This window comes from Ctenocephalides felis, unplaced genomic scaffold (genome assembly GCF_003426905.1).
Source record: "Ctenocephalides felis isolate EL2017-DRISC unplaced genomic scaffold, ASM342690v1 CF-g0.4_SCAFFOLD_01886, whole genome shotgun sequence".
In the NCBI taxonomy this organism is placed as follows: domain Eukaryota; kingdom Metazoa; phylum Arthropoda; class Insecta; order Siphonaptera; family Pulicidae; genus Ctenocephalides; species Ctenocephalides felis.
This window is the reverse complement of record NW_020538040.1, coordinates 101215356-101228477: the sequence shown is the minus strand read 5'-3', so window position 1 is coordinate 101228477 and position 13122 is coordinate 101215356. Positions and strand designations below refer to the sequence as shown.

Genomic DNA, 13122 nt, shown 5'->3' with positions numbered 1-13122 from the left:
AAAACTTAATTTAAAAGTTTTATATCTTCTCCAGCTTAATTAAATATTAGTTCTACAGCTTAGTTAATATTACCATATTAATACATCAAATAGTTTTTAAGTAATCCAAAAAGCTGATTTCACTATTTCATTCTATTGATAATTTTTTGAACTCATCTTAGATAGTTAATATTAGAAATGTTAAATGCAAAGCTTGAGTTTAAAGATCTATGAAAACATTTATATACTAAAATTTTATCCGCTTTTTATAAGTCTAAGAAACGGAATGGATCTGTGCGGATCAGAGACATGCATTCTATGGAAAGCAAAAATAACATACTTAGAAAGCTTTGAATATGGTGCAGAAGAAGAAAGAACGGGCCGAGAAACTAACAATTCAAAAGGAGCTTTAAGAGAATTATTAAAATAAAAAAGAATGTATTATATTGAAAAAATGGAGACTACAGCACGGCGTTATAAAGAGTAAAATGAGATTGAAAACCTTGATCAACAATATTGTAGATGATCAAAAACATTGAAGAAATTAGAAGTACCTGATATAATATAAAATCAGAAGTGTGAGATATAAAATCTAGATAATGAATAAAAAATAAGAGAAACTGAATGAGTAAAAAATTGGGTGCTCTCACCATGGACATGCCTTGGGTCTATGCACTAATAATAATTATAAGCCGCAATTAATAATGATATGCATTATTTGAAATACAATTCAATTTTGGGTCTACTCGCATAAAGCAGCACGGCAACAAGATTTTTTCTAATCTGTTGTAATTATTACTGCAAGTTACATAAAAATTGATTACTCCGATGGAATATTTAATATTAGTTGATAAAGATTTTATCTTAACGGCATTTTATCTTAATTTCGGCAGAACCAAATTAGAAATCTATTGCAGAATAATAATGATTAAATGATTTGTAAACAAAATGAAATTTTCTCACATACAATATTTTTATTTTAAATTTAGTAGATACATAAATGTGTATAAAATAGAAGTTGCGGCAAAGACAACAAGAAATTAATAGTTAATAACTACTTTAAATTTTGTATCATTACAGATAATGTGATTTTTGTATTTAAGTGTTATTATACGAAATTTAATTATTGCATTTTGTAAAAATACTTACATATTGCAATTGTAACTTATATATATTTTCTATAATTGATTTTACATTTATTCCATTACTATTTATTTAAGTTTTCATTATTAATTGTAAGTATTAATATACAGTAAGTAATTATTAACTTAATATTAATATTATTATTATACTTGTTAACTTCCCGTAGAGTAAGTTCTTATAATCGCCAAAAATCGAAATTGAAAATTTTTGCATATCTTCACGTTTTGAAGATTTCTGAACATTTTGGCATAACTTAGAAAAAATGTGTGTGTGTGTGTATTTTGTGTGTCCGCAATTTTTCGCCCACGTTTTCGGACGCACGGATCAATCGATTAGAATGGTTCAAAAAACATTCAATGCCTATTGATAAGGAGATGTGCCGATTAGTTTTTGGCAAAAAAAAACTTTCAATTTGTAATGATTGGGTGAAATAATGATTAGTTTTTGGCAAAGCCAGGTCCAGCCATGTTGAAGATACAAAGCTAAATGTACAAAAAATGACAGTTTTTGAGAGAAAAAAGCATCCGATTTGAATGATTCAAAAAACTTTCTACTTGTGTTGATAAAACAATTGCTTTTGGGGTTATTTTTTTATTTCAAAATTAAATTCGAAAATAATTCAGATTTTAATTTTTATTCTGGCTAAAGTTCTAAAGTTCACTTATATACTTTAAATAAATAATTTTAACTTTGCAATTCGATTTATATAATTCTTATAAATATTAGACAATGTTACTGTATTTATAATAATCTATTTGGAAACATTTAAGGGGGTCTTCCTATGTGATGGGTTGAAAAAATCGATTTTTTTCTTCCCTTAACATGTCTAGAATACGGTAGTAAAGCGATTTTAGAAAATTCGAAGTCGTTTTAAAGATACAGCAGGTAAAAGAAAGAGCGGTTCGGAGCGCTGAGTTGGCAGTTAGAGCCCGGGCCTATTGTGTACCGTCGGCTTTATACCCGGCCTCCCTTTTATTCATATATCCGTTTATACAAAGTTTGTTTAGGAGCAGAGACACAAAACAATAACGAATCTTTGAATTCTTTGATTTGGACTTTCGCTCCTAAACATCTTCATTCTGGTCCCAAAATTGTTGAAATTGCTAGCTACTTAGCAGTTATTATCTTTAATGAAGGTTATCAAGGTATTTTAAAAGTTATGTCGAGTATGGGATGCCCTGTTGGTCGTGAAGCCCAAGCGTATGTTGAGAAACGGGATGAAAAGCGAATCTTACGTTCTGAGCGGCGCGTAAGTGATGTCGTTAAACAAGCCAGGATTGACTCAAGAGCTGAACAATCTGCTTCAAAAGAGTTTCAGGAGGAAGAGGAAGGAATACTCTATGAACCAGACATCGCCGATTGAGAGTAAGTTGATATTTTAATAGTTTTTAACGGACTTGAAACTTTAAACGCGTTTTTCTCAAAACTGTGTTTTTCAAACTTTTCACCATTGTATCTCAGAAACGGCTGGACCGAATTACTTGAAATTTACAGGGCACACTCAATATATTTAAACGCATGGAATGAAATTTTCAAAACTTCGATTTTTTTATAGCGAAAAACAAAAAAAAAAACGCCTAATTTGCAACTTTTATTTCAAATGTCTATCAAAAATCCAATTTTTTTATATTCATTTGATTATAGGTCATTCCGTGCTTTTAAGTCTACAAATTAAAACGCCGTTTATTTTTTTTTTCAGATAAGCCGATCAGCCGGAATCGTGGAGAAAGTGGGAGCTCTTTTTTTCGAGGCAAAAGAAAAAAAATCCTAAAATATCCCTAAAAAACAGGCCGTCACATAGGAAGACCTCCTTAATATTCCTCGAATATTTTGTTACGGTACGGGAAGTGCCAGCAATTTGCCTTAAGACACGATGTCATACGCCACTAGTTTATTAATAGTTACTCTATCATTTACTAATCAAAAAGTACTTACTTGTTACTCCTAAATGATTGATATCATCATATGTATATTATTATTGCCATCGATTGCAAATATTTAATAATTAAATTGATTATATTTAATTAACCGTAAAAGTAGTTTATGTATTTCGCAATTTCCCAGAAAACTGTCCGAATTTGAAAAAAAATTCGTTTGCTAATTGTTTTGATTAGTATTTGGTGAAGATCAGTGAAGCTTCGTAAATAATAGCTTAAGACACAATAATTAGTTTAAAACGAATTTTGCGAGGTAGCAGTGCCAAAACATTCAGGTAAAACACAGTCAATCCCTATGTAATTAAGAGAGCAAAAAAGTCGAAATTTTAAAAATTAAAAAAAAAACAATCCTTGTTGATCAACTCTATTAAAAAAATATCGAAAGGTAATGTTACTACAAATTGCGTCAAAATAATTCATTTGTGAGTTACGCTTACATTAGTTATGATTACTTATAACTACTTACAATTATTTAACAATAAATACTTACGGCCAGAAATTTTCCGATGGGCAGCAAGTCCGTCTCTTCATTGCGGAACATATCAAAAAGCACATCTTCGGCGCTCTTCGTCTCTTGGTCTCGGGCGCTGAAAAAAAAGTTTAATTATAATAAATAACGAGGTTATTTAATAATTAATGATGCAAAAATAAAATCAAGGAAAAAATCAAGAAATAAGCGTTAAATTTGCGAAGGCACTGCTAGTAACTACTCGTGACATTTCATTTATATTTTAATAGTTAACACGAAAGATTATACATATATGTTAGTTTAAATTAGATATGTTGTCGAACTACCTATATATTATGAATTAAATCCTAATTAGTGCATTTTATTGCTATTGTAAGTATAGTGAATTGTGAATTAACTTCCCGTAGGGTAAGTTACAGTAATCATCCAAAAATCTAATTAGTATTCTTTTGCATATCTTTACATTTCGAAGGTTTCTGAACATTTTGGCATACCATAGAAAAAATAGATGTGTGTGTATGTATGGATACAATTTTTCGGGTACACGGATCAACTGATTTGGAATATTTGAAAGCATTCGATTCCTATTGATAGAGAGACGTGCTGATTAGTTTTTAGAGATACGAAGCTAAATGTGCGAAAAATGGCATTTTTTGAGAGAACGAAACAACGTGATGTATATTTAAACCGGCGGTGTGTTTATTGATTTATATTTCGATTTGATTGTATATTTATTATAATATATTTAATATTTAGCATATTTTTGTTACTTTTGTATTATTACAAAACATAATACGATTGTAATGCCAAATATAGTTTCAACTACCCGATTGTTAAAATTCATTAATTTTCTTTTCAAAATTTAATTTAGCAGCGCCCTCGCGTCTATAGTGTATTCTTTAACTATCCTTTCTACATCAAATAAAATTCATAATAAATATTCTAATATTGTCTAGGCTTCATAGGGTTATGTAAGAATTATTAATTTCAATAATTACTGTATAAAAATTAGATGAATACATAGTCAGAAATATTTCTCAATCAAAATAGGCATGTAAGCATATGCGAAAAAAACAAATGCTTTAAGTAATCCGTCTGACGTAAATTTGAAAGAGCATATTTCTTTGTAAATAAAATTCGAAATTTTAAAAATGTACAACAGAAGTGATAAACGGGTCTCGAATGCGGTCGACGGTGTCAAGAAATTGAATCGTAATACCCGAAGGCAACCATCAGACGACATGACTGAAGCTATGCCCTCCACCAGCAGTGCGAGTAGTAGTCTTCCCAAACTAAGTGATGAGAGAGTAGAATCTCCTTCTGAAGCTAGTGAAAATCATTCTGGCCAAAGCGCCTTTACCGAATACATGGTTAACAGTATGGTCAACCCGATCTGTGATTATTTAAAATATCTACTACAAACATACAACGCTCGTTATGTTGAAAGAGCGGCTTTCGAATTACTAGAAGAAACTAAGAAGTTGCAGCTGAATTTTCGTTATATTGATGAACATCTGCCTAGGGAATTTCTAGAGAAAATGCTTGGTAAGTTTCGCATAAATAGAGTTAAGAAACCGAATGATTGGTTTGTCTCTCCTATACAGAGAAATACAAGCAAGCAGCCCAAGATTCAGGAAGCTCAGAAAGATCTCAATCTGGAAATGATGCGTCTTTAGGGCTAAACAGGATGGATGAACATAATTGTAGAAAAAGATTAAGAACTGATCCCGCATTTACGCAAATCCAAATGCGTCATTTAAATCATTCGGAGACAAGCAGTAGTAACAATAGTCCTAACCAAGATTATTTAAGAGCACATTGTCCACTCGTGTTTCCAAAAAATCCTTGTACATCTTCCCTGCAACACAGAATGGATGTTTCAAATATGATTGTGATGCTAGATGAAATTATATTGGGAGAACGTAAGGACCGAAGAGACCAACAAGATAAGAATATTAATAATAATTGCCGACCAAGATTAAGTGCACCGATAGAAAAACCTTATGATGATAACCGATTTTCTGCTAAAGCAACTCGCAAAAAAACTCAGCGAAATCCCTTTTACATACGAGATCAAGTTGGCCGAAAACGTTGTCATTGCTCCAGAACTGAAAGTACTTCCAGTCGATGTTTACACGATGAACAAAGCATCATTTCAGTTTTAAGGAGAAAACGTGAACATAAAAACAAAACCACTTTTTGGAACTTACATGATGCATCGACTGAAAATTCCGAAGATAGCTCGGATGAGGTGCAAGATGATCGTGGAAAACGTTCATAGTGTGTCAATCTGTGTGTTTGAACTTCACAATTTATAATATAATCAATTGTGTTATTAAATGAATAAAAGTGATGTTTTAAACTAGTATTAACATCATCAATTAGAGTTTTATTGAGAAACTTAGTTACTAGAAGCTGTTTTCCGTATAATTTTCCATTGCGAATTTGTAGTTACAATCAATCCAATATCTTATGTTTATGCAGAAACTTGATATTAATGATTGTTTTGATATTAATGATTGTTTTGATATTAATGAAATTCGAATGAATTTGATTTGTTTTCTTATGATGCAAATTACTATAAAGACCATAAATTGTGCTTTATTATTAATTAAATTAAATATTTTTTCGAAAATTAGAAAAAGCACCATATTAAATATATTTTATATTATTGAAATTATTTACCCGTAGCTGAAAGTTTAATTAAGATAGCAATGTAAAGTGAGCTATTTTCATGGTATTTATAATATGTTCACTCACATTCTACAAACAAAGAAACTTTTCTTTTTACTTATTGTTAATGATTCAGATATTGTAAGATTTTTATACTAAACATAAAATTATGAAAATATAATCAAAATTGCGTGAATATGATGAAATATAATACACGATTAAATTGAAATGTCAACAACTTTAATTATCTAGTAGCAATAAAAGTTATCATCGAACGAATAAAAAAGAAAACGTCGCACATCTTGAATAGAAGATACACCTACTTACTATATATCATCTATATATATATATATATATATATATATATATATATACAGTGCTGGATTTAGTAGGGGCAGTCGGGGCTACTGCCCAGGGCGGCATATTTTCGAGGGCAGCAAAATTTGGATAGTGAGAAAAAACATGCTATAAAATGTAATTAACAAATTTTTTTAATAACATTTTTGATTTCAAGAAATATAATAAACAAAACATAATACTATTGCAATGCAAAAATTGGGTCCAAATAACCGATTAATAAAATTTATTATTTTGCTTTGTCTCCCTCTCCGAACGTAAATTATCAAATAATAAGTTATTATCAAATTTGGCAATTTGGCTAAAATAAAGTTTCGTAAATGAGCTGAAAATTTAAGAAAAATATGTTCTTCAGATCTCGGCTTTCTTAAGACGACAAATTTTTGCACTTTCACGCTTATAGCGTAGAAAAAAATAAACTAGTGACTAGTGTCCTTGTTCCCTAAGGCAAATTACTGGAACTTTGTTTGGAATTTGTTTTTGATTTCTTTACTAACAATAGGTTTCTATTACAGCATTATATGGAAAGGTAATAAATAAAGCTTGTAATTAATAGAAGCATATTCTATGATTAATTATATATTTTGTTGTAAATGGGAGTGAAGAAAATGAAAACGTAATAGATTTTCAATCCTTTGGCATCTTGTGTGAATTAACAGTATAGCATTTTAGTTTTGATATTATATTATGTTAAAGAAATACGTTGCACAAGTTGCCAATATCAAATTAATAGCTATTATCATATTTATAGCTATATAAATGCAGCATATACAATATGTAATCATAGTCAAAGTTACTAACATTGATAATAAAATAGTTTTAAACTTTCTCAAAATTGATTATCAAATTCTACAGGAGAATGCCGCATGCTGAATAGCAAAATGGAATATTTAATTTTTCTCTTTTATTTTGCAAAATAATTATATGCTATTTTTAGAAAAAATGTTAGATATGCAGAAAATGATTACATATCATATTAAAAAATTCAGCAAAAAAAAACATAAAGCCAATAAATACTTTCATATAATCCATGCAAAAATAAAGACATGCACTTAGATAAACATAATAAGATACACAGAAGTTACATTTAAATAAATATCATTTATAACTCTGTTGGTCAATAAATTTATATATAAATATAACATGATTATAAATTGAGTGAAAAATAAAAAGCATAATCAAAATAGAGAATATTAAAATACTCACGGCCGCATGTAAGTCCGGCTTTCCGAAACAGGCAATGAAAAAGGAGAATAAAAAAGTTGAGATGAAGAAAACATTTTAAGTTAACAAAAAGTTAAAAATTATGACAAAACAAGATACAATTTGCTTAAACTATGTATTCTATTATATTGAGATGCTCCTTGCTCAAACTACTTTAGCAAACTATCGTCTTTAGAAATATGTGCAGCCAATTTTATTGAACGGAAACTTATTGATACTTAATTAAAAACAATGAAAATGGCCGGAGGAGCCATTTGTCATGATATAAAATATACGAAACTCTTAACATTGAATTCAATTTATACCGCACGGTAGTTTTGTGGCGTTGGCGTGATTCGATTTCCGACTTATAAATCTGTTTCATTACATTTTATTATAGAGTTAAATGTTTAGTTCAATTCACAGTAATTAGAAATGCCAAAACGCGATCGAACAATATTGTTGTAAACAATTAATTCATTTAAATCGATGTCGAATTTATGATTCTGGAGATCAAGGCCGGTTCAAGATCAATCGGAATCCTTAAATAGAACGCGAGGGAACGATTAGTTTTAGATTTTGATCGCTTGGATTCGATTTTTATTATTTTAACATTATTTATTTAGTGTACATGACATTGCATGGTTCTAATATTGAGATAATATAACTTTTTTATAAAATAATTAGTGAAAAAGTGATGTGCATTATATTTTCTACAATGCTGATAAATATTTGTGGTATTAAAGTAACACAGAGGTTTACAGATTATTATTTCTCGATAAGCAAAACTTTTGCTTTATAATAGTAAGAATTAAAAATAAGAAAAAATAATATTTTATTTTTATTCGTAATTTTTTTTTCGAATATCAAGTTTTATTTATGCTAAAAAACTTTAAATGAATAAGGATTAGAAAGAAATTACAAAAAATTGTTAACATATAATAAAATATCAAGTTCTATTTTTGCCAATTCTAAAGCTTGCAAAAATTTTCACGTTTTGAAATAATCTGTTCTCAACAATTTAAAAAAATTAAGAATAATTCCTACGCTTACAAAAAATCTTTTTTTTTCAAAAAACGTGCTTTTAAAAATTCTTACATTTTTAAAACATTTCAAACTTTTGCGAAAAATGCACAATTTATTTCCAACAATTACATTATCTTCAAAAATTTGATCTACTAAAGTATAAATGTTTTAATTTATAATTTAAAAATTTAATTGATGATTTTTATTTCGGTTTAAATTTATGTATCGTATTTGTAAAGTTTTTAAATTTTAATATTGTTTAATAAGTTTCTTTTTATACTTATTTACAAAATAAGTTGCAACAATTTGTTTTGAGTAACAGTTACAAAGGTCCACAAAATAAAAAAAAGTTGTCTGTATTGAGTGTGCGGTATATGTTATCCTATGTAGTTTTCACCGCTGAACATGAATCTGAAGTCAAAATTGGGGGTAAAACAGTAAAATTTTGAAAAAAATTATAAAATCTCCGATGTAGTAATTTTTCTGCATAATATTCAAAACCTCATAATTTTTGTCGTTTCGTGGTCCTTTTTACCTTAAATAACTATTGAGTTTCAATTAAATGATCTCTTTAGTTTTTTGGTTTCAGCAGTAATTTGCTTAACATATTTCCACCCCTTTGCTCATGGGTTAACCTGCAACCGTGTTTGCAATTTGAATGTCTGAAAATGTGTTTGCAAAATACTGCTGTATTCTGTAAAAAAACTTAAAAAATCAGTTCAGTGAATACTCAATAGTCATTTAAGGTAGAAAGGGACAGGAAAAGACAAAAATGATCAAATTATAAGTATCATGCAAAAGAATGACTAGATCGGAGATCTTGTCTTTTTTTTAATTTTTCTCAATTTTTTGCCACTTGACCTCCAACTTTGACTTTAGAGGCGTGTTCAGCAGTAAAAACTACATTGGAAAACATATGCGTTACACCCAATATAGACAAGTTTTTTATTTTGTGGACCTGTGTTATTATTACTTATATACATTATTAGTTCTACTTAATTAGCATGGTCGTTACTTTAAATATACAATGAATCAGTCACTTTGATCGAAATCTTCAGTTTCGTATAAGTTTCCAATCAACTATAGATATTACCTAATAAATCTCGCTAAAAGCTTGACAAATCTATCTTGGCCGATTTTGTTCATTTTTTCCTCACAATCCTGCACGGGCGAGGCGCATTCTGATTCCTCGTTCGAATTACCCATGACTGCTTCACAATTTTTTTAAAGAAATTAAATAAAAATTTCTTATTTTTATTATATATACCAGTTTTTCAATGTCACACAAAAATACTTCAATTTCAATATCACTTGCAACTTCAGCACAAAAACTTAAAAATGTACTTTTCTGAAAATAATGGCACATTGTTTTATACTGGGACAATTTTTCAATGTTTTGTAAGAGATGTACGTACAATTTTAATCAAAAATTATTTTTTAAATTTAGAAGAAATAAATTATAATTTTATTTATAAGAGGACAATTAGGATTTATTATTGGTTAAATTTGTGCTAATCAAGAAAGCACATTTTCACATTTTTTAGAAAAATCACATCGTTTCGAGAATCAGGATTGCAAAATTTTTCAAGAAGTACCGCGATCTGGTATGTAATAACAATACATAATTGTATGTAAATTATATGAATAATTTGAAATTATTCATAAACAAAAAAATAAAAAAGCAAAAACTGAAGATGTAATTAATAACGTTAATAATTTGCATGTGACCAAGTAAAACCGAATAGAAGAGATAATCTGAATTTACAAAACTGTAAAGTTTTCGTAATATTTAAAAAAAAAACTAAACAAAAACAATAGTTAAATTATCATCTTCATAAATACAATAATTATTATTTACAAACTTTATTTTAAATTTTTTCATAATATTTAGGCAAGTTTGATTTTAGTAATTAAAATTAAATTGATTATCTAAGAACAAGATTGCAAAAATAATATTGCAATATTACACATCAAAAGGTATTACGTGAAATATTACTAATTAAAAATCTGTAATATTATACAAAACACAAGAATAATTTTTTTTAACTCAGATACTTGCATGTAAAATAAATTAAAACAATATATCATAATGTTTATTTTATATTCAATATATACCGACTTAGACAAAAAGAATTTTCATATTACATAATGACTAATTATGTATTATATTTTCAAGAATTAAAAACTTCTATGTAATACTTAAATTAGTTAAATTAAAACTGATATTTAGGCAAAATATAAATAAGATATTTAAATTTACTGAATGAAATTAAGGGCCAAATAAAAACCGTATTATTTATTCAAGTTCTAAAAATAAGAACGTTTTCATGTAAAACAAAGAATGTATTACGTAAAATATTTTCGATTAAAATTACGTTTTTGATTAAATTATTTAACTCGCAGATTCGTACGTTTAGTCAGACAAAATTATTTTAAATTAAATACTGAAATGTGTAATATTGCAACGTTATTACAACACCTTTTATATAAACGTTTTATAAGCGTATCATAAATCATGTGAGATAATTTTAATTAGGACTCCATCCTTTTAGACAAAACACAATTTTATTTTGTGACACACAGCTATTTACCAGGTAGACACTTATTAACTTTTAATTATTTTGCAAAATGTGTATTAATTTTGTATTGAATATTTAACTTTTGCACTACGTGTTTATCCCGGAACAAATTTTCATATGAATGGTACTATTAAGACTGAGTGTTAAGTAAATGATATTTATGGATTTATAGCACGTAAACTCATTTAAGTTAATTAGCAGTTAATCATGGTAAAATACAACTCATTACGGCTCACGAGGTGTCCTGCCCGCACTAGCAATGAGAATGAGAACTCAATCAGCGCGAGGAGATGATATCGCAATTATTTTTTTGTAAAAACGTTGGATTCAATTGACTTCCCGTAGGGTAAGTTATAGTAACCGCAAAAAAATCGAAAATGAAAATTTTTATATATCTTTACGTTTCAAAGGTTTATGAACATTTTGGCATACCTTAGAAAAAATGGATGTATGAGTGTGTGTATGAATGTGCGGATACACTTTTCTGTCGACGATTTCGACAAAACGATTCAACCGATTTGAATAATTCAAAAAACATTCGATTCCTATTGATAAGAAGACGTGCTGATCAGTTTTTCGCAAAGGCAGGTCTAGTCCTTTCGAAAATACGGGACAAAAAGTGACAAAAATGGTATTTCCGTTTTTGAGATAACAGAGCGTTCGGATATGAATGAATTATACAAATAAATGATACATAATTATTATATGATTAGATTAGACCATTTACCTAAAAATGATAATTATTGTTTTTTAAATTACTCTTCACTCCAAAATGCATATACATTTATAATATGAGCGATGTTAAATGCAGAACTGCTTTAAATAAAATGATGAGTCTCAATTCCCACACTATATTGGAAATTGAAGTCTTTTAAACGGTATAACATAACCATAACCATAGCATAACACTGGTACTTCATGTTGGATTAAATTAATTTAATTTTTAATTATTTAAGATATTTAAAATTGTATCTTAAACTTCTCCTAATCGATATCGTGAGGGCCGAATTGTATGTATTCATCTCTACTTTCCCATTTGTTGTTTTAAAGTAAAATTTTTATGAGTTTTAAAAATATTGTGGAAAAATTAGTAAAAGATGCAAAGAAATTATATATTAAAAAAAAAGGCGTGCGCTCGTATTTTTCGCATGCATCGCATTAAAGATAGGACCGGCTCTGAGTAATACTTAATTTCATATTTTAAGTGAATTAATTTGTCATATTTTTTCATATGTGTATAATCCAATCTGCCATACATTCACTCCATTTTATATTATTTTAATTTCTGGCACATCTCAGCTGCTTTTCGGCAATAATAATGTAGACATTTCAGTCTTCTTATTCATAATCATAAATTAATATACATATTTTAATATTGTCTAGGTTCATAAGTAAATTGAAATTTTTGGCAGATGATAGTTTTTATTTATTTTTAATGCAAATAATGACATGTCATTTTTGCAATTTTTTCCATTTATTTCTACAATATTGCACATACATCCCAGTACTTTATAATCACATACATCCTAGAAAATTTCCTTAACAAACTTAAGAAAGATTTATCAAAATCCGAATAATCGTTTAGAAAGAGTATGAAGCGAGTGCTTGTAATTTAATATGAACTTTGTATTTAAGAAAACGTTTGTATGAGAAAAAGAAAAGGACTGTTTTTAGGGTTTTCCTGTCAAATATTCAATTTTGTCTCGCCGTAAGAAACATTCTTGGACTTCAACGAATATTTAAAAAAAAAAAAATT

At 28.3% G+C, this 13122-nt stretch overlaps 1 protein-coding gene across 4 annotated transcripts in view; it reads right to left on the bottom strand.

Moving 5' to 3' along the window:
- The window catches only part of LOC113377393 (glutaminase kidney isoform, mitochondrial-like), a 78731-nt gene that overhangs the window by 27467 nt on the left and 38142 nt on the right, over positions 1-13122 (bottom strand). For 2 of the 4 annotated variants that reach the window (XM_026617700.1, XM_026617702.1), the window contains exons 3-4: positions 7765-7782; positions 3550-3646 (exon numbers count right to left, since the gene is read on the bottom strand). In XM_026617700.1, coding sequence (XP_026473485.1) covers positions 3550-3646; positions 7765-7782 — 115 coding nt within the window. Of the gene's footprint in view, positions 1-3549; positions 3647-7764; positions 7783-9880; positions 10010-13122 lie in introns of those variants that run through there. The other 2 variants (XM_026617703.1, XM_026617701.1) reach the window with 2 other exon arrangements.